This window comes from Dama dama, chromosome 30 (genome assembly GCF_033118175.1).
Source record: "Dama dama isolate Ldn47 chromosome 30, ASM3311817v1, whole genome shotgun sequence".
Taxonomy (NCBI): Eukaryota; Metazoa; Chordata; class Mammalia; order Artiodactyla; family Cervidae; genus Dama; species Dama dama.
In genome coordinates this window covers 72071075-72098205 of record NC_083710.1, presented here as the reverse complement: position 1 = coordinate 72098205, position 27131 = coordinate 72071075, and the positions used below count along the sequence as shown (strand labels likewise).

The following is a 27131-nucleotide window of genomic DNA, read 5'->3' as shown; positions in this document are numbered from 1 at the left end:
CCGGTAACCTGCAAGAAGTGTCTTATTTCTGCATCTCAGTAGGAATCCAGATGCAAGGCTGTGCACGAGGAAATTCCCATGTTTCTGGAATTTCAGGTTATGTATGCAGTTTCTGACTTTGTTAAAAAAACAATTATTTTAGGCTAATTAAACCAGTAAATGAACACTTTGGGAGACATTTACATCCACATAAGCAACATACAAGGTCAGATCAGATTTCCCAAAGGAGACATTCCAAAGTGTTAGTGGGAAGAGGAGGAAAACCAGGTAGAAAGTGGCTCACTTGTGCAGCAAAGCACGAGTTTGTTTGACTAAACCATCATCTCAAATCTAACTTAAGTTTTTCACTGTGCCATTCTGGTGACATTTCCTGCATTCTTATGGGAGCTAAGCATGATCTGGAAAGATAAACATCCAGCTAATTTGTGGGGAAATCTGAGTATTTGCTACTAAATGGTAGAAGGTGCAAGAGAATAACACAAATGACGATGGCCGACAGTGAAGACCCTTAACTAGAGGGTATGTCACCCAAGGAGAAACTGGGCTCATGTGCCAAAGCCAAACACAGACAGTGAGATGCCAGGGCCCTGAGTCCACACAGCCCTGAGATTTAACAAGAGTCTACTCAAGGAAAGATGGGAGAAGACATTTTACATTTTGCCCAGAAAACTAGTCCTAAGAAACAGGAGCTCTAGATAAGTAACAAATAGGAAAAGAAGCAATAATTTTCATTAAAATTGCCTGATTATAGCTTTCATTGAGGATTTTATTCATTTGTAATAAAAATCAAATATATTTAATACGTGCAATGTGATGTTTTGATGTAAAGAAACATTGGGAAACAGTTACAGTAGGAAAACAAATGAACTTACTCATCATCGCACATAGTTATCCTTTCGCATGTGTGGTGAGAACACTTAACATCTACTCTCTCAGCAAATTTCAACTATAAAATACAGCTCAATAAATTTTTTTTTCAAAGAAAAAGCAAACAGTCCAGGGCAAAGGGATATGCAGGGTCAAGTTTATAAAGAGCCATTGAGTTCTTAACAGTGTGGCAATTCCTTTGTGAAAACACCTAAAATCCTTATTTCTTTTAAACTAATTAAGACTAGGTTAAACTATGGAATAATTCTGTGGCATTTCTCAACAGAAAATCACTGAATATATCAAATTAAAAGTGCTAAAATGCATAATAGAGAAAAAGCAAATATTGAATTAAGAAAATAACTTGAATGAATAGCAACAAATTCTCACCAAAATTACTAAAAACTGCATAAGATTTCAAGTTTCATCCCAACATTCAGCTCTGTTCTTTAATACCATTATAAACAATCAAAACTATAGAATATAGTGAGAGAATCTATGTTTGGCATGGATTCCATTTATATTTTTTAGTTAACACAATTACATTCAATATGATTAGATGGATCATTTAAACATATAAACATATAAATGTATAATTCCATTTTTCAAATACATTCTGTGCTCCTAGATGTAATTTTATAAATCCAATCACTTAAGTTTACTTTTAAATAAAACTTTGATGTAAAAGATGGTCTTAATGAACAACAATATTGCCACAAATACAGCTACAAGATTAAGGCATGAAAACATTGAAAACCAATTTGATACTTTTTATACTTATTTTTTAATTAGATTCCATTACAAGCTGAGTGGATATTATGCAACAACCTGTGGATAAAAGTTATCAAAGGCAGCCCTGAACCAATCTCAATACAAAACTTTTCATTATTTAGTGGTGAAGTTTGCTTAAATGACAGCAACAAAATTGGCCTGATGCAAATAGCAAGCTTCTCTGCTGCTGCTGCTAAGTCGATTCAGTCATGTCCGACTCTGTGTGACCCCATAGACGGCAGCCCACCAGGCTCCCCCATCCCTGGGATTCTCCAGGCAGGAACACTGGAGTGGGTTGCCATTTCCTTCTCCAATGCATGAAAGTGAAAAGTGAAAGTGAAGTCGCTCAGTCGTGTCCGACTCTTAGCGACCCCATGGACTGCGGCCCACCAGGCTCCTCCGTCCATGGGATTTTCCAGGCAAGAGTACTGGAGTGGAGTGCCACTGCCTTCTCCGGCAAGCTTCTCTAGGAAGGTGTAAATGAACCCAGTTACAAAATTTGTAATTTACAGAGAACTTTCCCTAAATGTTTCTGATCCTTCAAGGGAGGTACCGCATGACACTTACCTTGCAGTAGATCATATGGCACACGGCTACTCTCAGCCTCATCCCCACACGCTGAATGTGATAGAAGTACACGTGGTGCAGAACAGCCCACACGAGCACGCAGGCGCTCAGCCCTGCTGCGTAGCCGTAGGCTTCGTGCAAAGCGGCAGAATTGGCAGGATCGTAGTTTTCAACATAACTAATAATTTTCCCCAAAAATATGGGCTGAACTACCTTGGTGCCTTCCTGAAAGAAGAAAGCCTTAATTATACAAGTCATGCCAATTTTCTTAACACAAGCTTTACTTTTATTATTAGCATGTTAAAAAGCCATCTTGACAAAATGCTACATTCATGGCTAATCTAAAAGAAAATACACAGATCCACTGTCTCCAGTAAAACAAGCAGACAATTTTCAACGTAAGCCAAAATCTTACATCCAAAGACAATAAAGCCTTAGTATTGGATTGACGAAAAAGTTCTTTTTAAGTAAAAATAAAAGACACATTTTTCATTTTCACCAAGAACTTCGTTAAACAACGTATTCAAAGTTCTGTTCCACTATCTTCTGCCATTTTTCAGGCAACTTCATAATTCCATCTTCCCAAAACTTTATATCTTTTTGAGCAAAAACTATTTTAGGTGCCTTTTATGGTCTTCCAGGGATTTAATTTTTTTTTTCCATTAAGAGAATTTTGTAAATAACAAAATAAATGGAAACCCAACAGTGCAATGTCTGGTGAATATGGCAGATGAGTCAGAGCTTCCAGGCCAGGCTGTAACAGTTTTTGCCTGGTCATCAAAGAAACCTGTGGTTTTACATTATCCTGATGGAAGATAATACATTTTCTGTTGACTAATTCTGGACACTTTTTATCAAGTACTGCTTTAAGTTGACCTAACTGGGAGAAGTCCTCTTTGGAATTAACTGTTTGGTTTTCTGAAAGGAGCTCATAATAGAGGACTCCATTCCAGTCCCACCATATAAACAATATCACCTTCTTTGGATGAAGACTGGACTTTGATGTGGTTGGCGATGTTCATTTCATTTACCCCACAATCTCTTCCAGTTCACATTAGTGTACAGTCTCCACTTTTCGTTACCCATCGCAATTTGTTTTTGAAAAGGAGCATTTTATTAATAGTTATATTTCAGTAGAGAATTGCATGTGAAAATATGAACAAGGTGTGTTGTTTTTCCCTCATTTAACTCAGGTGGAAACCAAACATCAAAGTGATTAATATAACCAAGATGGTGAAATGACTTTCAATGCTTTTTTTTTTTTTTTTTGATATTTTGAGTATGTTGGCTATCTCCCACATGATAAAACATTGTTGCTCTCAATTAATGTCTAGACTTGATCTCTATCAACTTTAACTAGTCTACTCGACTGCAAAACATCATCCACCAAGAAATCTCCAGCACGAAACGTTTGTCTTTTTTGTTGTTGTTGTTGCTGTGTTGGGTCTTCATTGTAGCATGCAGCTTTCTCTAGTTGGGAAGCACCAGCTTAGTTGCCTTGAGGCATGTGATATCTTAATTCCCCGACCAGGGATCAAACCCGTGAACCCTGCATTGGAAGGCAGACTCTTAACCACTGGACCATCAGGGAAGTCCCCTGATGGGTTTGCTTTTGATAGCTCTCTTCAGTCTGTACAAAGTTGAGGAGCCCACAAGAGGAAGAGAAGGAGAATCCAAAACTCAAAACATGAAGCATAACTAAAATGCATTTTCTGCTCAACTAAGTAGTGCCTGATCAGATTATTTACAGAAAGTTGACCCCATATCTCAAAAGGATGTGACACTGAAGCCCTAAACTTCTGTCTTGTTCTACACACATGTTCACAGACTGTAACATCTGCCTTACCTTCCACAAGGTCACAGGAGATTTCATCTACTCCAGAGAAGAGAAGATTGTTAGTGGAAGAATTATGAGTAAGAAGACCATATCAGAAGAAGATGACCAGTTCTCAAGAACACAAAGGCTCACTGTTACATTTCCGGCAAGATCCATCATTCACACCTGGAGGCACTAAGAGCTTGAAAAAAGCACCTCATAGATTGTAAAACACACTGTTGATACAGTTTCCTGAGACAGAAGTCTAGAAACTTATACAGAGAAGCAAGAAAGTCAAACTACACATGGCAGTCCCAGCCCAGATACGATCAAGGGAAGCCCAGTGCTGCAGGCTACAAACCTGGGGCTATCCTCCAGAAGGCCAAAGGTAACACCTGCCATTCCAAAGTGTCCTAAAACTGTGATTCTCTTTGGGAATCACTGCTATGTGTTCAGTTCAATAGCTCGGTCATGTCCAACTGTTTGTGACCCCATGGACTGCAGCATGCCAGGTTTCCCTGTCCATCACCAAGCTCTGGAGACTGCTCAAACTTATATCCATCGAGTCAGTGATGCCATCCAACCATCTCATCCTCTGTCATCCCCTTCTCCTCCCACCTTCAATCTTTCTCAGCATCAGGTCTTTTCCAACAAGGGTCAGTTCTTTGCATCAGGTGGTCAAAGTATTGGAATTTCAACTTCAGCATCAGTCCTTCCAATGAATATTCAGGACTGATTTCCTTTAGGATGGACTAGTTGGATCACCTTACAGTCCAAGGGACTCTCAAGAGTCTTCTCCAACACCACAGTTCAAAAGCATCAATTCTTCGGCACTCAGTTTTCTTTATGGTCCAACTCTCACATCCATACATGGCTACTGGAAAAACCACAGCTTTGACTAGATGGACCTTTGCTGGCTGTTACTCAGCTATTTGATCCTAACAACGTTGCAACTACAGGAGGAGTAAGAGTAATGTCACCCACCTAAAAGAATACTGATAAATGCAACAAATCCAGCAAAAAAAGAGTGCAAAATAAAGGCAGGTCATTACCATCTAAGTGTCTGGGTTTATCTGCTGAGAGAAAATGTCTTTAAAAACCCAACTGAGCAAACAGACTCACAAAGGAGTAATGCCAGTCCATGGCCTATAGCTTCTACTCTTGTCTCTATTCCTGATCCTAACCCTCAACTAGTGAGGAATAAAACAACTGAGAAAATATTCACTATCAAACTTGAAACTTAACCAAATTAAAACTTTCTAGATAAGCAGGCACCAGATCAAAAATTGTTCCCCAAAACTCTTCATCTTTGACATCAGTCTAAGTTTGATTTGTGAATATTCTTTCCACAAAGCAATTGAGAATAGAGTTCTTACATCTTCATAGGAATTCTTCACAACTATGAAACCATGATTTTTAAAAAGAGTCCAATATAAAATGAAAACATTTGATCAAGTTTCTACAAGAATCTCAGAGTCTCTGGGGCAGACATTTCTTGGTGGAGTCCTTGGTTTTCAGTCTCCTGAAAGCATTTGACTTTTGAGCCCCGTTTCCTGCTTCTTAGGAGAATGTCTCATAGGGTTAAGTGCTAAAATTTCCCTAGTCAGTATAGTTTCTCTGTTACATTTCCACACATACTTAAAACGTTTCTTACCCAACTCCACCAACTCTGCTTCAAGAGAAAAATTAAGAAAATGAAGAAAACAGAAACAAGCTATATCAAAGGAAAAAATGCTTGAGTGAAATATATAAGCAGAAAAAAATGAGCTTGTGGGAAAAATGAAGGGGCAATTCATCTTCAGAAATGAGGGATCAGGTGACAAACAGCAGAGCTGAGACAGATCCAGAGCTAAGGAGGAAGAGCAGTGAATCTGGGAAAATAATAACCAGATGGTTATTTGGATTTGGATGGTTATTTGGATGGTTATTATGGATGCTAAACATAACCTCACTCCTCCTGACACAGTGGTCTTCATCCTGACTGCACCTTAGCATCACCTGTGAGGAGTTAAGAACACTCTGAGGCCTGAAGCCAAGCCTCCAGAAACTGGTTTAGGTTCAACTGATTAAAGATGGACCCTGAAGTTCCCTCTCCCTGAAAGATTCTGGATGTAGAAACTAATTCCATGGAAGCATCTGCTATTCTCCTGCATCATCAGGGCATCTGGGCTTGGAGGGGCTATGAACCTGCTTTGAAGGACTTACAAGTACCACAGAGGGTTTTAACTCAAGTTACATGTTACACATCATGCTTCTAAGCAAACTCCTTATGAACCAAAACTCTTGAGACTTCAATGAGGAAACTCAGACCTTCCATTGGACACCACAGAAAATAATAAATGTTTATAAAATATTGTATTTACTAAAAATATGAATCAAAATTTATAATGTTACATCTAAAGTGGGGGAAGAATTAGAATGGAATAAGAATGCCAATCTTCTTTAAAAATAGCCTCTTTTATTGATTTGACTTTGGAATTGTGAAAACATTTTACAGAATTGTAATTATAAAACAATCAAGTTTTCAAAATCAATTTCTTAAATTTTAGAGTAAAATGAAACAAAAGCTATATCCATCCAGTAGATTGGCAAAGTTATACAAAAAAGAGTTATTAAAAGTGGTTTTTACATACCATGTTCATGGATTTGAAGAATCAATATTGTCAAAATGGCTATTCTACCCAAAGCAATCTATAGATTCAATGCAATCCCTATCAAGCTACCAACGGTATTTTTCACAGAACTAGAAAAAATAATTTCACAATTTGTATGGAAATACAAAAAACCTCGAATAGCCAAAGTAATCTTGAGAAAGAAGAATGGAACTGGAGGAATCAACCTGCCTGACTTCAGACTATACTACAAAGCCACAGTCATCAAGACAGTATGGTACTGGCATCAAGACAGAAATATAGATCAATGGAACAGAATAGAAAGCCCAGAGATAAATCCACGAACCTATGGACACCTTATCTTTGACAAAGGAGGCAAGGATATACAATGGAAAAAAGACAACCTCTTTAACAAGTGGTGCTGGGAAAGCTGGTCAACCACTTGTAAAAGAATGAAACTAGAACACTTTCTAACACCATACACAAAAATAAACTCAAAATGGATTAAAGATCTAAATGTAAGACCAGAAACTATAAAACTCCTAGAGGAGAACATAGGCAAAACACTCTCCGACATAAATCACAGCAAGATCCTCTATGACCCACCTCCCAGAATATTGGAAATAAAAGCAAAAATAAACAAATGGGACCTAATGAAACTTAAAAGCTTTTGCACTACAAAGGAAAGTATAAGTAAGGTGAGCAGACAGCCCTCAGATTGGGAGAAAATAATAGCAAATGAAGAAACAAAGGATTAATCTCAAAAATATACAAGCAACTCCTGAAGCTCAATTCCAGAAAAATAAATGACCCAATCAAAAAATGGGCCAAAGAACTAAACAGACATTTCTCCAAAGAAGACATACAGATGGATAACAAACACATGTAAAGATGCTCAACATCACTCATTATCAGAGAAATGCAAATCAAAACCACAATGAGGTACCATTAAATGCCAGTCAGGATGGCTGCTATCCAAAAGTCTACAAGCAATAAATGCTGGAGAGGGTGTGGAGAAAAGGGAACCCTCTTACACTGTTGGTGGGAATGCAAACTAGTACAGCCACTATGGAAAACAGTGTGGAGAATTTCTTAAAAACCTGGAAATAGAACTGCCATATGACCTAGCAATCCCACTTCTGGGCATACACACTGAAGAAACCAGATCTGAAAGAGACACGTGCACCCCAATGTTCATCGCAGCACTGTTTGTAATAGCCAGGACATGGAAGCAACCTAGATGCCCATCAGCAGATGAATGGATAAGGAAGCTGTGGTACATATACACCATGGAATATTACTCAGCCGCTAAAAAGAATTCATTTGAATCAGTTCTAATGAGATGGATGAAACTGGAGCCCATTATACAGAGTGAAGTAAGCCAGAAAGATAAAGAACATTACAGCATACTAACACATATATATGGAATTTAGAAAGATGGTAACGATAACCCTATATGCAAAACAGAAAAAGAGACACAGAAGTACAGAACAGACTTTTGAACTCTGTGGGAGAAGGTGGGAAGAGGGTTGGATGTTTCGAAAGAACAGCATGTATATTATCTATGGTGAAACAGATCACCAGCCCAGGTGGGATGCATGAGACAAGTGCTCGGGCCTGGTGCACTGGGAAGACCCAGAGGAATCGGGTGGAGAGGGAGGTGGGAGGGGGGATCGGGATGGGGAATACGTGTAACTCTATGGCTGATTCATATCAATGTATGACAAAACCCACTGAAAAAAAATAAATAAAATAAATAAATAAATGAAAAATAAAAGTGGTTTTTAAAGAAATTATTTGAAAACACATACCCTGTGTGATAAGCCTATCTAAGAACAATATGAACAGCAACAACAACAAAAGCTTCCAAAAGTCACATTACAGTTAATAGTGTTGATACTATAAGATTTTTAATCATTGAGATTAAAATGATAATTTTTTCCCCTTTATTTATTTATTTATTTATTTTTTCACATTGTCGAAACATCCCACCTATCATTGAGAACTGGGATTAAGTGAAGCCGCTCAGTCGTGTCCGACTTTTTGTCACCCCATGGATTGTAGCCTGCCAGGCTCCTCTATCCATGGAATTTTCCAGGCAAGAATACTGGAGTGGGTTGCCATGCCCTCCTCTAGGGCACCTTCCCAACCCAAGGATCGAACCCAGGTCTCCCACGCTGCACACAGACTCTTTACCATCTGAGCCACCATTAGGCATGGAAGAAAAGAGAAAAGATGATGAGAGGAAAAGATACCAATCTAAGAGTAAAAAGATAAAGTAAAAGCACTACTCTCGAGAATCTGATTTAGATTGGAAATACCTATATAAACTCAAGGTCTGTTTACTATAAACAATGTATTCTAGCTTTGTCCAGTGAAAAAGCTGAGAAACAATAGCCAATCCAACAGCAATGAGCACCCCTAATGCCCAGACCATAGTCTCTAAATACCATTTCCCACTAGAAGGAGCCATGGCTGCTTGGAAAATGGAGATTCCAGGGCTGGGGCAAATTTGTAGTTAATGATGCACAGTTTTTTTGTGTGTAATGATAAACCAGAAACTTCTTGTCACATCAGAAAGCAAAAAATTAGCAGATTTCTACAGTATACACAAGACAGGAGTCCTGGGAAGAGACCTATTCTATCCTTAATCACAGAGGCCGGTTTCACAAAGGGCTTAGAAAACTCATTGCTGTTTACAGGCCATCATGGCAGAACAAGAACTCTTGAGAAAAGTCACTTCTAAAAGCCAACTTTTCTATACAGTAATTAAAAAGTTTCACTTCTAAGCAGAATTTTTAATTTTTCACTGTTTTGAAGGCAATCTTTTTTAAAAAAAAACTAGTCACCTATTTCCTTGACTTATTAAAGAAAATGGGTTGAGAGGGATTGCAGGATGAGTGAAATAGATGAGGGAGAGGAAGAGGCACAAACTTCCAGTTATGGGGATGTAATATACAACATAGGAAATAAAGTCAATAACATTGGAAAATTTTGTATGGTAACAGAGAGTAACTAGACTAATCTGGGTGGTCATTTTATAATGTACAAAAATATTGAATTACTACGCTATACACTTGAAACAAATATAATAAGTCAATAATACTTCAATTTTTAAAAAATAACTTTTCAATTAGACAGTAAAAACAGTTTTTTTAAATGAATTGAAAGACATCACCCTCATATATGTCTCAAGGTCATCACTGTGAATATTTCTAACATCTGATGGCTAATGCTACGCTCTCAAAATCAGCAAGGCAGGTCTGCATTGCAGGTCCGCTTTGCAGGTCCCTGGCTGCTTGGCACAATGCTCTCTCCTCTTCTCCCTTGCTGTGTGGTCCTCAGTGGTTGCTCTCAGCCCACAGTATCTTTGCTACCAGCAGCCACTTCTCAGCTTCCTGGGTTGAGCAGGAGTGAGGGACACATGGAAGAAAGGGTTGGGAAATAAATGCAAAGACGACTCAGCTCCTGGGGAACCAGCCCTGAGCCCAAGCACAAAGCCCACTGTGGGACGCAGAGGATTCTGTTACTTCCTGCCCCTCAGCTGAGCTCCAGAGTGAAGATTTATACAAATATGTGCCTTCCTATAGCCTCTACCTAAAAGAGAGACAACCAGCAAAAAGGGCCTTGGACAAAGGTCAGTGATTAGACAAAGCTGGCCATTTCTAAGGTTCCCAGGAAGAAGACATAAACCATGGTCACTCCTCCCCACTCAGGGGAGGGGAGTGAGTGAACCCAGTGAGGCTCTTCAAGGTCACCCCATTTACACACCAGCAGGTAGAGACCTCATCTCTCAGAGAGAAGCCCTGATGACCTGGGAAGTGGTCTTTGGGTCTCTGGTCCAGGAAGAGTCTTCAGGCTCCTCCTCTCCATCCTGACGGCCCCAAGCAGGGGATACCTGTTCTCCCTACCCAAGGTCCCCATGGGGGTGCACAAACAGGACAGGCATGCGGGGAGCTCGCTGGCTGTTCTGTTCTAATTAGGGGTTACCAGCACATGCTCCAGGCTGAACACTAGCCTGGTACTTGCTTCCCCAAGCATTATGATCACTCCTCAATTCTCACAGGACAGAGGTTTCACACTTTGAAATCATAACCCCAGAATCCTCGCCCTGGACTGGTATTACCCTGATTCTTCCCACTGTGTGCCAGTAGTGCCTGTGCTGGTCACAGCACTGTCTGGGAACCATGGGTAACCCAGGAGTTGTCCTGTGCACCAGAGGAATTAAAAGAGGGCAGGGGGTCATGAAGTAAATGTGTTCATGTTTTAGAGAATCCTGAACTGAGTTTAGATCTTCCACTATCTAAAACTATCACCACTTAGGAATGGTAATGAGAGGAAGGTTAAAGGGCTCCTGGTTCATCTGAACACAGCATGATGTTGCTGCTGGCATCAACATCCTAGTCAAATCTGGCATCAAGGGACATGGACACCTGAACTCTACCCTCATTTACAGTCCCAAATCTGACTTCCTACTCCAGGAAATTCTTAGCATCCTATTTGTTATCTTTAGACAAAGTTCAGGATGCTTGTGTCTGACACCATGAATAGAAAGCTCTAAAGCCTTTCTGACCCTGGACAAGCTCTTAGGCATTGAGATGAACAGACTTGTAAGTCAGAGTGCCCGAAGTGGAACCTCAGTTTGCTCTTTATGCTCAGTGTGACCACGGGCATCCCATGTAACTACTTGGACTGTGTCCTCTATTCTAAAATAGGGGTACTATGTAACCTACAATTTCATTGAGTTAGTCCAAGGAATAAAAATGATATTACACATAAAGTGCTCAGAGCAATTCCTGATACATAACTTATTTTGAGTACTACTTATTTTGTTACTACTGAAGAGGTGGCAAGAATACACAGAAGAACTGTACAAAAAAGATCTTCATGACCCAGATAATCACGATGGTGTGATCACTCACCTAGAGCCAGACATCCTGGAATGCAAAGTCAAGTGGGCCTTAGGAAGCACCACTACGAATAAAGCTAGTGGAGGTGATGGAATTCCAGTTGAGATATTTCAAATCCTGAAAGATGACGCTGTGAAAGTGCTGCACTCAATATGCCAGCAAATTTGGAAAACTCAGCAGTGGCCACAGGACTGGAAAAGGTCAGTTTTCATTCCAATCCCAAAGAAAGGCAATGCCAAAGAATGTTCAAACTGCCACCCAATTGCATTCATCTCACACACTAGTAAAGTAATGCTTAAAATTCCAAGCTAGGCTTCAGGAATATGTGAACCGTGAACCTCCAGATGTTCAAGCTGGTTTTAGAAAAGGCAGAGGAACCAGAGGTCAAATTGCCAACATCCACTGGATCATCAAAAAAGCAAGAGAGTTCCACAAAAACATCTATTTCTGCTTTATTGACTATGCCAAAGCCTTTGACTGTGTGGATCACAATAAACTGTGGAAAATTCGGAAAGAGATGGGAATACCAGACCACCTGACCTGCCTCTTGAGAAACCTGTATGCAGGTCAGGAAGCAACAGTTAGAACTGGACATGGAACAACAGACTGGTTCCAAATAGGAGGAGTACATCAAGGATGTATATTGTCACCCTGCTTGTTTAACTTATATGCAGAGTACATCATGAGAAACACTGGGCTGGAAGAAGCACAAGCTGGAATCAAGATTGCCAGGAGAAATATCAACAATTTCAGATATGCAGATGACACCACCCTTATGGCAGAAAGTGAAGAAGAACTAAAGAACCTCTTGATGAAAGTGAAAGAGGAGAGTGAAAAAGTTGGCTTAAAACTCAACATTCAGAATACTAAGATCATGGCATCTGGTCCCATCACTTCATGGCAAATAGATGGGGAGACAGTGGAAACAATGGCTGACTTTATTTTCTCGGGCTCCAAAATCGCTGCAGGTGGTGATTGCAGCCGTGAAATTAAAAGACGCTTACTCCTTGGAAGGAAAGTTATGACCAACCTAGATAGCATGTTAAAAAGCAGAGACATTACTTTGCCAACAAAGGTCCATCTAGTCAGGGCTATGGTTTTTCCAGTGGTCATGTATCGATGTGAGAGTTGGACTATAAAGAAAGCTGAGTGCCGAAGAATTGATGCTTTTGAACTATGGTGTTGGAGAAGACTCTTGAGAGTCCCTTTGACTGCAAGGAGATCCATCCAGTCCATCCTAAAGGAGATCAGTCCTGGGTGTTCATTGGAAGGACTGATGTTGAAGCTGAAGCTTCAATTCTTTGGCTACCTGATGCGAAGAGCTGACTCATTTGAAAAGACCCTGATGCTGGCAAAGATTGAGGGCAGGAGGAGAAGGGTACAACAGAGGATGAGACGGTTGGATGGCATCAACGACTTGAGGGACATGAGTCTGGGTAGACTCTGGGAGTTGGTGATGGACAGGGAGGCCTGGCATGCTGCAATTCATGGGGTTGCAAAGAGTCGGACACGACTGAGTGACCGAACTGAACTGAACTTATTTTGTTACTACTGCATTGCCAATAGTACTGTTACTGCCACCACCATGACTACTGAGTATGAGCCCCTGTTACTGCTACTAGAACTTCTAGCACTACAGAGGATGAGCTCCCTTGTTTTCAAGGTCCTCTACTCCCCACTTCTCTGCCATGATGGCCCCACAACCAGCTTCCTGAAGGAGGGGCCAGGGCTCTACCAACTGACACTTGACACAGCCCCCTGGCCTGACCTTCCTGGATCCCAGCAGGAAGTGTTCCTGGGGCTGGACAACTTTGGAATCAACACCACCCCGCCCTTCACAAGGCAATGCAGTATCTCGGTGGTCAGAGACCTCTCTAAGGTGGCACTCTGCCCCACACACCTGTCACCACCCTCCAGCACAATGGTCAATCCATCTTTGTCATCAACGAGAACTCCATCCCCCAGGACCACCCAGTCCCCTGGGAGCTGACAGACTCTCCGTCTCTCCAGTTGTGTGGGGCAGACTTCACCTGCCCAGCTACCCACTGCCCGTAGGCCCTTCAGTACAGCACAGCCTTTAAATAAGAGACATGTCGCCCACCTGTGAACCACCTGGCTCACCCACCTCACCTCAATGCAATGGACTGACAGCTCACACCTCCTCCACCTAAAACACCCCTTTCACAGCAACTGCATCTTCCATCCCTCCTGCTCTCACACACTCACAGCCTGCCTGTGTCCCTAAGGCAGCACTAAGGGACCACGGAGAGCACGAGCCACCCAGGGGGGTCTGCAGCAGACCTCCAGCAGGCTCAGCCAGAACAGGGGGCTGACGGCACTGTGTCCCCAGGTGAACTGCCCTCTGGGGGATCTTGACCCAGGATCTTCAGGGTCGTGGAGGCCACTGACCTCACGGCTTTCTGTCTCTGGTTTTCTCCTGCACATCCCCTCCTCTACCCTCTGCCAATCCCAGCTACCAAGACTCTCCCTTCAACCAGCAAACCACCCCCACAGCCAGGGACACAGGTGGTGCACGGATTCTCCACAATTCATGGTGAAGCTGGAGCTCCTCCCCACAGGGGGACTCTGGCCTGGGTGACCTGGCGCACGGGGAGGGCACAGCCCAGGGAAGGGTGTGCTCTTGGAGCTCTGGCAGCTCTTGCCCAGACGCTGGGCCCCGGGTCCTGTTACACTGGAACAGGAGAGGTGATGATCCCTTCTTAGGAAATCATTTATCAGAGGTGTCCCGGGCAAGTTACTTGCTGAGTGACTATAAAATGTCTTATGTTTTGGGCTCAGGTCCAAGTTTACTTCCTCCAAACCATGAGGCACATATTCCTTGAGGTTGTAGGATCTTCTTTTTCTCAAGGGTCACTTTTAGCATTTATATCATTTACTGAGCACTAACAATGTCCTAATATGGTATAAAAGGTCTTTTCTTGTCATGTCATCCTTCAACAATACTGTGTTTTAACTAGTTAAAAGAAAAACATTGGCTTGGCAAAAAGTTCATTCAAGTTTTGCCATAAGCTGTTATGGGAAAGCTAAAAGAATTCTTTGGCCAACCCAATAGTAATCCCCTGGAGCATTTGTCCTTTAAGCACCTGTCCGTTCTAAAAGTAAATACAGGAGTTGCTTGTATATTTTTGAGATTAATCCTTTGTCTGTTTCTTCATTTGCTATTATTTTCTCCCAATCTGAGGGCTGTCTTTTCACCTTACTTATAGTTTCCTTTGTAGTGCAAAAGCTTTTAAGTTTCATTAGGTCCCATTTGTTTAGTTTTGCTTTTATTTCCAATATTCTGGGAGGTGGGTCATAGAGGATCTTGCTGTGATTTATGTCGGAGAGTGTTTTGCCTATGTTCTCCTCTAGGAGTTTTATAGTTTCTGGTCTTACATTTAGATCTTTAATCCATTTTGAGTTTATTTTTGTGTATGGTGTTAGAAAGTGTTCTAGTTTCATTCTTTTACAAGTGGTTGACCAGTTTTCCCAGCACCACTTGTTAAAGAGGTTGTCTTTTTTCCATTGTATATCCTTGCCTCCTTTGTCAAAGATAAGGTGTCCATAGGTTCATGGATTTATCTCTGGGCTTTCTATTCAACTCCTGCAGCTCAATTCCAGAAAAATAAATGACCCAATCAAAAAATGGGCCAAAGAACTAAACAGACATTTCTCCAAAGAAGACATACAGATGGCTAACAAACACATGAAAAGATGCTCAACATCACTCATTATCAGAGAAATGCAAATCAAAACCACAATGAGGTACCATTACACGCCAGTCAGGATGGCTGCTATCCAAAAGTCTACAAGCAATAAATGCTGGAGAGGGTGTGGAGAAAAGGGAACCCTCTTACACTGTTGGTGGGAATGCATACTAGTACAGCCACTATGGAGAACAGTGTGGAGATTTCTTTAAAAACTGGAAATAGAACTGCCATATGACCTAGCAATCCCACTTCTGGGCATACACACTGAAGAAACCAGATCTGAAAGAGACACGTGCACCCCAATGTTCATCGCAGCACTGTTTATAATAGCCAGGACATGGAAGCAACCTAGATGCCCATCAGCAGATGAATGGATAAGGAAGCTGTGGTACATATACACCATGGAATATTACTCAGCCATTAAAAAGAATTCATTTGAACCAGTCCTAATGAGATGGATGAAGCTGGAGCCCCTTATACAGAGTGAAGTAAGCCAGAAAGATAAAGAACATTACAGCATACTAACACATATATATGGGATTTGGAAAGATGGTAACGATAACCCTATATGCAAAACAGAAAAAGAGACACAGAAGTACAGAACAGACTTTTGAACTCTGTGGGAGAATGTGAGGGTGGGATATTTCAAAAGAACAGCATGTATATTATCTATGGTGAAACAGATCACCAGCCCAGGTGGGATGCATGAGACAAGTGCTCCGGCCTGGTGCACTGGGAAGACCCAGAGGAATCGGGTGGAGAGGGAGGTGGGAGGGGGGATCGGGATGGGGAATACTTGTAAATCCATGGCTGATTCATATCAATGTATGACAAAACCCACTGAAATGTTGTGAAGTGATTGGCCTCCAACTAATAAAAAAAATAAATAAATAAAAATAAATAAATAAATAAAAGTAAATACAACCGCTGAACTACATTGTGATTCACAGACAAGTTTTATCTTCAGACCTTAAACCACTGTCCTCTCCCCCCCCAATCTCATTCATCTCAGTACTGATCTGCATACACTGAGAAGCAATGCACAGTATGTAAAAGCTTTTACCTCAAGAAATGTAAGTAGTCCCAAAACGAAATAGAATTTCCAGTAACACTTGACGATTGCTTTCATTAAAGAAGGTTCTGATGCATCTTTCTTGGCTCTCAAAACTTCTCGGTACCTGTGATGAGAAACAAAGCACGGTGAAGAGCAGCCCGGCTACAGGTGAGACGGGGGAGGGGCGGAGTGGGGATGAGCCTTTACTGCAGGTGCTCTGCGGCTGCCCCGTAGGTGCTGGCTAATTGGTCACAGGGCTCCTGAAGGATGAGCAGTGTAGACCAGAGCACCTGAAAAAGCACCAGACCAGGTTTTGAGGGAAAAGTTCCAGTCTCAGAAAACAAGTTCTTGCCAAGCTTTGCTGGACTCACAGGTCATGAGCAGATCAGGAGGGCAGACACTCTCCTCCAGGGGCCCCACCTCCAGGGACAGACACAGCCTCCAGGGCCATGGCTGTGGGCTGCCTCCATGTCCACATAAATGCACAGGGAACACGGGATTCCCCAGCCTCCAAAGTGGGCTAAGCCCGGGGTCAGCCTGAGAGGGTGAGCGTGCAGCGTCAGGGGAGGAGGCTCAGAAGAACCCAGAGGAAGAAAAGCCCACCTGCTCAAACCTTTAGACACATGTTGAAATTCTCATTCTCCCTCCCCTCCTCCCTGCTGCCTGTGCTTACCCTTGCAACTCTTCTCCAAGGTGCTGGGAACGATCTTCTGGAAGCACTGAGTATAAGTCATCTGGTTTTAATTTCCGTTCATGACCAATTTTAAACAGGGGGTTTAGCCACCTGTTAAAAAGTAAAAGGACAGTGACATATATCTAAATTATACAGCTCTAATTAGAATCCAACAGTGATAGGCTTTGTTAAAAAAAAAAAACTATATTTTAAATATATAGAGATATGGTGGAATAAGTAGATATGTGTTTATACACTCACACACAGACACACACACACTCCCTAACTCTGTAGGCTGAGAGGCCCCAGAAGCAATGACACACAGGTAGCAAAGAACATTCTAGTCCCCTGATCTTGGGGTTTTGTTTAACATACAAAATTACAATTTTTTTCTTATAAGAAGAACTTTTAAGGTCTACTCTCTTATCAGCTTTCAAATATTCAATACAGTAGGATTAACTATAGTCACCAGACTGAACATTACACCTTCATGAAAGTGAAAGTCGCTCAGTCATGTCCGACTCTTTGTGATCCCATGAACTATACAGTCCATGGAATTCTCCAGGCCAGAATACTGGAGTGGGTAGCCTTTCCCTTCTCCAGGGGAACTTCCCAACCCAGGGATCAAACCCAGGTCTCCCACATTGCAGGTGGGAATTCCATGGACTATACAGTCCATGGAGTCGCAGAGTCAGACATGACTGAGCGACATTCATGTTCACTTTCATGAGGATGTAATGTCGAGTCTGGTGACTATAGTTAATCCTACTATCGAATAATGGAAGTTTGTGTCTTTTGGCCCCCTTCACCCAGATCTTGGCTTTGTAATATCCTTCTACCCTAAAATGAACCAACTGAAGAAATGGCTGGTTCCAAGGTTGGGGCAATGTGTGTTAGCACCTGATAATTCATTTTTATCACTGTAATGTAACTGCCCGACATTAAGCTTTGGAGGCATCCATGTCAAAGACAGCCATCTCCAGTGAACACATGACAGCTACACAATGAGATAAAGAGCCAGGCCACCCCACCCGTGAAGTTACCGCTTTTAGAAAGCTCTGGTTGACCTGATAACAGACCATCTCACTGACTGCTTGCTTCTCCCTTCCCACACTTTAATTCCCGCTCTTATGTTTTAAATTCACCAAAAAAGAGTGAACCATTAAAATCCTAGACACCCCACCCTCAACCTCAAAAAGGCAGAACCCCAGGTCCAGGCTTGCACATGAGCTTCCTCTTTCTCTCTCTAACCTCACTGTGTCACCCCAGGTGAGTCCTGTACCCTCCGGGGCATGTGAGTGATACACCTTGGCATTTCAAAGTTCCCTGATGGTTGCTGCTGAGATGTGTCTCACAATCCTAAGGGCCACAAGGGCTGGTCCAGCCAGCCCTGACTCCAAAAGGAGAATTTCTGTGGTGGCTATTCATAACTAGTATGAGATCTGTTGAGCAGAGCCCCAGGCATTCCCAGAAAAAGCTTCACTATCTACAGGCCAAGACCAACAGGCAGAGAAAGTCCCAGATGGGCCTGGGACATCTTGTGCCATAAAATAAGGAAGACTCAAGGAACCATGAGGATGAGTGGAAAGGACAGAGAAGCTTGAATGGCTCTTGCTAGACAAATCTGGGATACTTTGAGCATCAAAACAAATAAATGGCAAAAAACCCTAACCCAGTAAATAATGAAAGAATCCATGAATTGTACTGCTACATAAACAGGAGAGAAGGAAAGCTCTTGCAAACAAATGCAAACGAGCATAAAAGGAACAATCAAGTCAGAAAATCATCAATGGAAATTAAAACTAGTGGGTGAAAGTTTAATGTGAAAATGATATTCACATAATCTCACTTATCTCTCTGCAATTATTTATTATAAATGGAAAAAACAGTAACTGTACAGAGGATCCCACCAAAAAAACCTAGTCAGATTGATTATGCATTATTGAAATGATAATAGTGTACAGAGACAGCCCATAGGTAAACACCATTTTACTGATTTTGCCAGGGAAGGAAATTTCCAAGGCCAGACCATAATAACCCATGGAGAGAGGTCAAACCAGTCAATCTTAAAGGAAATCAACCCTGAATATTCATTGGAAGGCTTGATGCTGAAGCTTGAATATTTTGGCCAACCTGTGAAGAGCTGACTGATTGGAAAAGATCCTGATGTTGGGAAAGATTGAAGGTAGAAGAAGAAGAGGGCAGCAGAAGATGAGATGGTTAGATAAATCACCGACTCAATGGACATGAACTCGAGCAAACTCTGGGAGAGAATAAAGGACAGGGCAGCCTGGTGTGCTGGTCCATGGGGTCGAAAAGAGATGGACGGACACAACTGAGCAACTGAATAACAGCAACAACAGAGATCACATTTTATCCTGTTATTCCTAGGACAACATGGGTACAGACACTCAAGAACTGTTTGTTGAATGTATGAAGATCCATGGCTCATTAAGAAGCAATAAGAGAGAGTGAACTTTGCTAATCTTGGTATCTTGGCACCTTTAAACAACCCCAGTCCAGGAGTCAGAAGACTGGACTCTAGTCCCAGCAGTGGTGCTGAGCACCCAGGGCCTCAACTGTCCTCTGTTCCAGTTCACTCCAGTTCAGCATCTCCACGACCTTTAACATCTCTAGGTCTCAGTTTCCTTCCAAAACAAAAGGATAAATCTGCGAGTTTTACCACTAAACAGGTTTGAAACATGTTGGGTGATTTATTCCACACTTGTCCCCTACAGAAAATGCTCAGGGAATCAGCACTGGGACTTACCCAGATAAGGACATCCTGTCCCAAAAGACCCTCTTTAAAATTCTGCTTGAAGAGGAAAAGATGCTCAACATCACTAATCATGAGGGAAATGCAAACGAAAAACCACAATGAGACACCAGCTCACACATATTAGGAGGGCTACCATGGGGTGGGGGGGAAAAGAAGAGAAAATAGTGTTGGCAAGGATGTGGAGAAACTGGAACCCTGCACACTGACAGTGGGGTTGTAAAATGGTGCATCACAAAGGACGAATATTTTATGATTTGATTTACATGAACTCCTCAGAGCAGTCAAATTCAAAGAGAAACAAAGTGGCCCTGTGGGAGCCAGGGGCTGGGGGCAAGGGAAGTGGGGAGTTAATGTTTTAATAGCACACTGGTACAGGATGAAAAGAATTCTGAAAACTGGTTGCATGATAATGTGAAGGTAGTTAACAATACTGAACTGTATGCTTAAAAATTGTCAAGATGGTAAATTCTATGTTGTGTGCCTTTTCCAGCTTGAAAAATTTTAAGAGAAACAAAAATTGCACCTGATGTGCCTCATTTGGAAATGTTCCAGTGTTAGAGTCTAGACTTTGCCACTTCCTGGTTGTATGAGCATGAACTAGCCACAAAACCTCTCAGTATTGGCCTCTGGAAAGTGGGAAGAACACCTGGAGAGAACACCTCCCTGGGATGCTGAGAGGGTCAGTGATGCTCTGAACAGGACAAGTCCTTCCAAACAAAGAGCAGCCGCTGCCACCAGAGTGCTCTCTAGTAATCCCATGTGGTCCCCAGTAGAAAGCCTCTGATAACTTTGATACATGAGGTTACAACTACTGCAACCCCAACAGGAAGAAGAGAGACTCCTCTCCTTTCCTGGCAAGGACTCAGCCAAGGAAAAGAAATGGACACTGTTTGACATTCCTCCCAGCTTCCCTTCCCCTCTATAAAAGTGCTCTCCCTTCCTTGCACTTTGGGGACTTGCATGTGACTGACGCTGGTTTGAAACCTTGAACAGCAATTCCCTGCTGAACCCAAATAAACTCATCTTTGCTGAAGAAATATTTGACAGTCTCTCTGTTTCATGTCAACAGAGAGAAGGGATCAACATGATTAGGGAACCCAAGGAAGACTCAGTAAGGCAAATTATCCACCTGACACCTCTGAAAAGACACAGCCTGATACTTCTTCACTGATGAGATGCAGGACTAGAAAGACCCCCAAAATCAAGAATAAACTACAGGAGATAAATTTGTTAAGCAGTGTATTTTCCCATAAGGACATAGAAGTAAATCTGAATACACCTTTGGGATGTTATACATCTTGCTTGGGGCTGTACTTATTGTTTAAGATTACCAAAACTCAAAAAAAAAAAAAAAAAAAAAAAGATTACCAAACTCAAGATAAACAGTTTACAAGGGAAACAGGCTGAGGCCGGAGAAAGAGCCCTGGAGAGCTCACCCAACCTCCATCTACAACACGTGGATTTCCGACTTTTAATGAAGAACAACAAGATTCATACAAGTGATATTTTGAAAATGGTGCTAAGAATCCTAGTTTGAAATCAAACATTTCTATGTATTCACAATCGATAGTTACTAAGGGCCTTACAGGACCAAGCTCCCTAAACCATCTCAGCCCTCAGCCAGTTCATATCCCCCTCATATCATCAGCTTCTCTGACAAGAGTCTCTGGAGAGTCTGTCTTGACACCAGAGGCAGTTTCCACACCTGCACTCCCTGTGCAAGGGACCAGTTCACTGACAGAGGTGGCCAGTGTCAGGGGATCGAGGATGTAACCACTCCCTGATGGCCAAGTGCATCTGGTCCAAGACCCTGCTCCACCTCATCTCTGGGGACAGGTCCTGCACTCACCCCCAGCCTGCTGGCCTCTGGGATGATGGAAGAGAGAAATGCAGAGCTCACCCCAGAGGCTGCAGTGCAGGACAGCAGGGACATCGCCAGGGAGAGTCTCAGCAGACTGGACGTGGTTCATAAATTGTGCCACTGATTTCCAATAGTGGTAAAAGGAAGAATTATTCAATAAACCATGATGGGAATATGGGCTGTTTGGAAATATGGGATCCATCTTATACCAAATACTAAAAAAACATACTAGCTGCCTTTATTAGAAATAAAACAAGACCTAAAATTAAATGTTTACAGAGATTTACATGACGCCAGGATTTTTAAAAGACATACTACAAGAGCAGCAGGAGAAACCAAAAAGAAAAGCTAAATTTTAATTAATGATATATAATACTTCTAAACTGAATAAAAAACAAATGAAAATCTGAAATAGCATTATACACACTATTACAAATTATTTCAAAAATATAAATGCTCTATAGGACAAAATCTATTAATAGACATTCAAAGAAAGACAACTAAATGGTCAACAGACATAAAAAATGTTCCATCTCAACAAATCGAATGGCAATCCACTCCAGTATTCCACCCTTGGAAATCACATGGACAGAGTAGCCTGATAGGCTATAGTCCATGGGGTTGCAGAGTTGAACACAACTGAGCATGCACAAATCAAATAAATTCAAATTAAAACTGTCTGAATTATTTTTAACTTTAGGCCCAGAAAAAATGTAATTCAGGTACTTAAAGTTGACAATGAAATAAGAACATTAGGGCTGTTAAGAGGGCAAATTGGTCCAAACATGATGGAAAACAATTCAGCCTTTTACCAGTTATTCTCCTTCTAGGAATATAGAAAAAGGAAAAATGCATCAAAATATAGGGTCAGGGATATGCATTACATCCTAATTAGCAATAAAATGTACTAAACAAAAGTGAAAGACTGCATACATTTCAATTAAATACCACATTTTGACAGAAACAGACTCACAGAGAACGAACTTATGGTTGCCAGGGAGAAGGATGGGGGGAAGGGATAGGTAGGAAATTTGGGGTAGACAGGTACACACTACTGTATTTAAAATGGATAACCAACAAGGACCTACTGTATAGCAGAGGGAACTCTGCTCAATGTTATGTGGCAGCCTGGATGAGAGGGGAGTCTGGGGGAGAATGGATACAGATGTATGTATGACTGAGTCCCTTTGTTATCCACCTGAAAATATCACAACATTGTCAGTTGGAGATATTCCAATATAAAATAAAAGCTTAATTAAAAAATAAATACCATGTTTTGAACATTATTTAATTCTATAAATGTTAACCATAGAAAATTAGGAAGGAATCAGGATCCAAAGATATTTAACTTGATAGAAAACTGTGCATAACTAACACAACATGGTTAAGCAACTATGCTCCAATAAAAATTAATTATAAAAAACCATGAGCTATAATTTGATTAAAAAAAACCTGTGCATATGCAGATATTTCAAGGGGAAAGACTAAGAAATAACCAAAATATCAGCAAGTATTCTTGGCTAATAAAAACAAATCCTTAACCCTTTATTCTTCTATGTGCTCAGTTGTGTCTGACTCTTTGTGACCCCATAGACTGCAGCCACCAGGCTCCTCTGTCCATGGGATTCTCCAGGCAACAATAGTGGAGTGGGTTGCCATTTCTTTTACCAGGGAATCTTCCTGACCCAGGGATCATGTGTCTCCTGCATTAGCAGGTAGGTTCTTTAACTCTGTGCCACCTGGGAAGCACTTCTTCTTCTATAAAGTTTTTTTTATAGAAATAGAAAATATATATATTCTTTTCTAAAATTCACAATTACCAATAGCCATAAAGTACAACTTCTCTTAGACTCTAAGTTCTACCTGTGCTGTGAAAACACTAAAACCCCAGTGAGGTCATTTGTATAAAGACAATAAGCTAGTTATTGGCATCATTTACAAATTTAGAAAGCAGATGAAATGTAAGAAAAGCAAACACCCAATGAGAAGATGAAAACTTACTTTTTCTCTACAAGATGGGCCTTGTCTCTGGGCAGCACTTCCTGCCTGGACTCATTTCAACTTTCCCAGGACAGCGAGTGGGGGACACAAGGAAATCACTAAGCTACCTCAGATTTTACATACAGGATGGCAATCATGGTCAAGGTCTAACTTCACAAAGTCTGGACCCCTTTTAAAAGTTAACACTGAAGTAACAATGCCAATGGGAAGAGAGGCTTAAAGCAGAAGCCAGCCTCTACCTTCAATCAGAATCTCCTGGAGCTTGTTTAACACCATCTTCAGGGTTTCTAACTTTACAGAACTGGTCTAGAAGGAATACGGGGGAGATCTGCATTTCTAACAAGCTAGGTAAGGAGGATGCAGCAGGTCTGAAAGTCATACTTTGGGAACAACCACCCTAAAACTTGATTATAGACACGTTTCACGTGCATCATCTCCAACAGCAAAAACGTTAAGAACTTCCCTTGAGAAACTCCACCTACAAGACCAAAGGTGTGTTTGGAATCACCTTCTCCCTGTATTTAAGAACAAGCATACAAATAGAAGCAGCTCAGTACTGCAGTTACATCCACAACAACACAGGCTCAGAAGCCAGACTATCTGGTTTGGGATCCAACTCTCACTACTAGGTGTGTGATGGTAGGCAATTTGCTCAGCCTCCCAGAATTTGGGGCAGAATGGATACACGTTTATATATGGCTGAATCCCTTTCCTGTCCACCTGAAACTATCCCAATATTGCAAATTGGCTATACTCCAATATAAAATTTAAAGTTTTTTAAAAAAATTACTTAACCTCTCTGCTTTGGTGACTTCACATGTTAAATAAGAGGTCATAGCACCTTCCACTCCAGCAGAAAAATTGGAAATGGGTACCTACCCAAATCAATAAGAAGTCCTCACATTCCCATTGCCATGCACATAGATTGTGAAAATCCACAACAGAACATGACTTGCCCTGAAGAGTTCTTTGCCTTGTCTGAAGTTAAGGAGAGGTGTCCCTACTTTGTTATTATTTATGGTGCTTGTTGTTTAGTCATTAAGTTATATCCGACGCTTTTGCAACCCCATGGACCATAGCCTGCCAGGCTCCTCTGTCCATGGGGTTTCCCAGGAAAGAATACTGGTGTGGGTTGCCATTTCCTTCTCCAGGGGATTTTCCCCACCCAGGGATCAAACCCACGTCTCATGGTCTCCTGCTATGGCAGGTGGATTCTTACCACTGGGCCAACAGGGACGCCCACACCCGTATTTTTTCTTCTTGACCCTTTTTCCTCTTTCCTTAAGGGCTATCAAACGGCCAAGAGATGTAGTTACACACTGAACACACCACCATCAGAACAAGCACAGAAGCTTCCATTTCCTGGGGATCCCCAAGGCCCTCCCATATAAAAAAAAAAAATTCCCAGAATTTGTGGGAAAGATAAATGATTTAGGGTCCAGAAATGAAAAATATAATAATCACCCAAGTGTGATTAAACCCAAAGGTTCCTGTCCACCTAGTGGTCCCAGCTACCAGATGGAAAACTTCAGTTAAGAGCTTCATCTCTCTGAGCCACTTTTCATCTGTGTGTTTCCTCCCAGCTCAGGGACCCTTCAGTGGTTTCAGGAACAAATGACTCCTAGGCAGAACCACCAGCACCAAGACCCTGCACAGCTTCTCTAAAGTCTAGAGGTGCTGATAAGACCCCACAGGCTTCAGGGACCCCATCCCCAGGGTGACTCTCAAAGGTGGAAGCAGAGACATTCACAGTAAGGAAAGGGGCTGGTCAAATACATCCTCCAGTCCTCTCAATGTATCCTAGGTAAAGGCAAAATGTGTTCAAGAATCACGTCCCCGTTCACTAAATAAAAAACAATAGTGTTCTTACACACATGAAATGTGTCAACTAGATACCAGGATGTACAGTGAGAGATGCGCACGGAGAGAAAGAGGGAGGGAGGGAGACATGGTCACAGACACAGGGACAAGGGAGCCTGGTGCAGCTGGAACTCAGCCATCACCTAAGGAATGTGGGGAAAGGTGGGGCCATATTTGGAAGATGGCAAGGCTGCAGGGAACTAATTAGATAAAGGAAAGTGTTCATAGCTGCTTAGTGGGGAAAGGGTGCGAGCTAGGTCAAACTATGAATCCGGAGCTGTCCTAGGGAAGCCGGCTAAGGATGGCGTGCGGGGTCCGGTCCTTCTCCGACAGGCGGTGACCCCCCTGGGCAGCCTGGGTTCTCAGCCTCCCTGCCTCCTGCTCCCGCTGCCCCTCCTGCTCCCTGGGACTAAGGAGGCTGACAGGGCAGCGAGCCCCAAGGCACCCTGCGTCCTGCCACCAAGTCCCTCTTCCCGCTCCTGCTAACCCCTCCCGCCGCCTCACCCAGAGGGCGCAGACAGGAACCCCCGCGGCCGGCGTGGTGAGACCCCACCCGCTACAAGCAGCCATCGGAAAGTGCTCCCTCGGCCTGACCCTCGACCCTCAGCCCCTGAAAGGCGCAGCGTCAGGCACTGCCCCTGAGGCGGCGGGGTGTCTCAGCCCAGGCCGGGGCTCACCAGGAGAACAGCCTGGAGCAGAAGTTCGCGTCCTGCAGCGGGTTGGGCTTCTCCTCCCGGGACACCGGCCTCATCTTGCCCGCCTGGACCCGCACGGGCCGGGGCCATGGGGTGGGGGCAGCCGGGGCCACACGCAGGTGTGAGGTGAGGCCGCAGGCGCCGCTGATGGAGGCGGTGGGGGAACCGCACGGCGCGGGGCGCAGGACCCCAGGTGCCCACGGTCCTGCACTGGGCTGCAAACTCTACCAGAGGGCGCGCTCTGAGCCCGGGCCCCCACCCAGAAGGTGGAGAGGGAGGGGCGGGCTGCTGCAGAAACACCCCTCAGCTGTGGTGAAGACCGGGAGAAAGCTGGCAGAAGGAGATAGCAGCCCGCTCTCTGGGCACACTGCCCTCATCAGGACCAAGCAAGGGCGCTGTGGGAAGGTCTCCAACTGGAATGGAGCGGGACCCTGGGAGGCCTTCCTGATAGACCCCACCCCCCCACGAGATACACTGAGCTAGTGGCCAGTACTGGTCAGTGGAGGTGAGCACAGATGACGGGCACAAAGCTGCCAGGCTACTTAGATGACAACCCCAGGCTCCCCAGTGTCTGTCCTACTGCTAGGCTGGCCCTGAGGAATCCTGTTTTAAGAGGAGGGAAAAGGAAAGACCACAGCATATTCTTCTCCTGGCATGAAGGACAGTTACTCAGCAGTGAACTGAGCACAGAGAAAAGCACATAAGCAAGAAGTCAATGTTTACTTTGTTTATCCCTCAAATAAATAAATTTTAAATCAGCCAATAAGCGGGTATCAGTACAAGAGGGAAATAAAGAACTTCAAACCTTTTTCCCATATATGAAGCCCATATGAATCTATATGAAGAAAATAAGTGCATTCAAAAGTATTATTTCTAGAATGAATAAACAAAGTGTGGTATAAACATACAGTGGAGTATCATTCATCATTAAAAAGCAAGGGAATTCTGACACATG

General features: G+C 42.6%; 1 protein-coding gene across 1 annotated transcript in view; it reads right to left on the bottom strand.

Annotated features, from left to right (window-relative positions):
• The window catches only part of LOC133049360 (ATP-binding cassette sub-family C member 4-like), a 157117-nt gene extending 130885 nt beyond the window's left edge, over positions 1–26232 (bottom strand). Inside the window, 4 exon segments of the mRNA XM_061133337.1 lie at positions 2206–2430; positions 16317–16431; positions 16981–17091; positions 26159–26232. Of these exon segments, the coding sequence (XP_060989320.1) occupies positions 2206–2430; positions 16317–16431; positions 16981–17091; positions 26159–26232 (525 nt within the window).
• Positions 26233–27131: the final 899 nt, after the last annotated feature.